General features: G+C 54.2%; 1 protein-coding gene across 1 annotated transcript in view; it reads right to left on the bottom strand.

Moving 5' to 3' along the window:
* Nucleotides 1-1758, bottom strand: part of OTOF (otoferlin) — a 109706-nt gene that overhangs the window by 9951 nt on the left and 97997 nt on the right. Inside the window, exons 34-35 of the mRNA XM_006162226.2 lie at nucleotides 859-925; nucleotides 12-148 (exon numbers count right to left, since the gene is read on the bottom strand). Of these exons, the coding sequence (XP_006162288.1) occupies nucleotides 12-148; nucleotides 859-925 (204 nt within the window). The remainder of the gene's footprint in view (nucleotides 1-11; nucleotides 149-858; nucleotides 926-1758) is intronic.

The raw sequence follows: 1758 nt of genomic DNA, 5'->3' as shown, positions 1-1758 counted from the left end.
CAGACGCGTACCTTAAGCTCATCAATCTTGGGCTTCTTTTTCTCCGGGGCCTCGGACCCCAGACTGGCGCCAGGGCTCTGGTTTCTCTTTTTCTTCTCCTCCCTTGCAGCCCTTGCCTTCTCCTTGCCCTTCATCGGCCCCTTCAGGCCTGGCCGGAGCAGAAAAGGAGACTCCAGTCAGCTTAGGGTGGAGGGGTGCATTGACCCGAGCAGGAAGGCCTGGGCTCAAGCTAATTGCTAATTGAACTTCTCCAGGCTCAGGGCACTCAGTGCTCGTGACACACGGATGCAGGGGCACCAGTCAGGTCATGCCCGTCGGCAGAAGCGGGCAGGGAAGGAGCACGGGGCTGCAGTTAGGGGGCAGGCCACTGCTCAGCACCCTGCCCGCTGGCCTGCCTCTCTAGCCTCACCTCTGTCATGGGCGTGCATGCACATGCACCTGGTGTGATCTTCCAGCCACTGGGTCCAGGACTTGAACTCAGACAGCCATGTGAGTCCAGTGACATGACCACTATGCCATCTGCTGGTCCCTAAACCAGCTTTTTGTAAACCGGTTTGACATAGAACCCTCCCTTCCAGAAATGCCCATTAATACCGTCGTATGGAGAAAGGTCTGGGGAACGCAGGGGAGGAGCGTGGAGTCCCTTCCAGCTCTGATGTCCATGGCTGTCTGTCTGTCCATTGTCGGGACCACTGAACTGGTCAAAGCCACTCTAGCCAAAGGCCTCAGCTGACTCCCTGGTGTCTGGGGATCCCTAAGGATGGCCACCCCCGGCCACTGTGGCAGGCAGGGCAGAGAGGGGAGCAGGGCCACTGGGGCAGGGACGGGGCGGCAGAGGCCCGGGGTTCCAGGGCTCACCCTCAGTGTTGTCCACCTCCTCCTTCTCCTCCAAGTCCATTCCCGAGGCCTCGTGCTGTCGGAGTTGCTGCGGGAAGGTGAGGTAAGAAGGGCAGGTGGGCTTTCCTTGGACGCCGCCCGCCAGGCCCAGAGCAGTTTACGCACGCCGGGGTCAGGCATTCTGTCCTGCTGTGTTTCAAGTCCTGCTCTGCTGAAGAGGGTTTTAGAAACGTTTGTGGGTTTATGACTAACTGTGCTTAGAGCTTTGTGTCTTTAAGTGGCGCATCACTTAGGAAGGTAGTGTGCGTGGGCCAGATCCGTGGCCTGGTGGTCGAGGCAGTCAGATCCCACATGGCCGACTCTGTGATTTGAGTCCCGGACCTGGCGGCTTATGAAACACACCAGGAGCATGTGCATGCATGCCCAGAACCTCAAAGGGAGGGAGTGATGGAGAGCGAACACAGGGTGACCACTCCCCGTGGGGGTGCTTCCTTTTCTCCCTCCCTCTGTCTCTCTCTGGCAAGTACACATGTACTCCAGCAAAATTAAAAAATATATAAATATATATATTTATATTCATATATATAGTGTCTTTTAATGTCCAGGAGCATGTGCATGCATGCCCAGAACCTCAAAGGGAGGGAGTGATGGAGAGCGAACACAGGGTGACCACTCCCCGTGGGGGTGCTTCCTTTTCTCCCTCCCTCTGTCTCTCTCTGGCAAGTACACATGTACTCCAGCAAAATTAAAAAATATATAAATATATATATTTATATTCATATATATAGTGTCTTTTAATGTTGATTCTTAGTAGTATTTGTGATTTTTTTTTTAATGTAGAAAAGTATAGCTGGGACCAGCAGTTAGTGTAATGGCTATGTCGCTGGACTCCCACGTAGTCGACTGCAGTTCGGGTCACAG

Source organism: Tupaia chinensis, unplaced genomic scaffold (genome assembly GCF_000334495.1).
Source record: "Tupaia chinensis unplaced genomic scaffold, TupChi_1.0 Scaffold139757_1, whole genome shotgun sequence".
NCBI classification, from domain to species: domain Eukaryota; kingdom Metazoa; phylum Chordata; class Mammalia; order Scandentia; family Tupaiidae; genus Tupaia; species Tupaia belangeri.
This window is presented reverse-complemented; position numbering and strand designations above follow the sequence as displayed.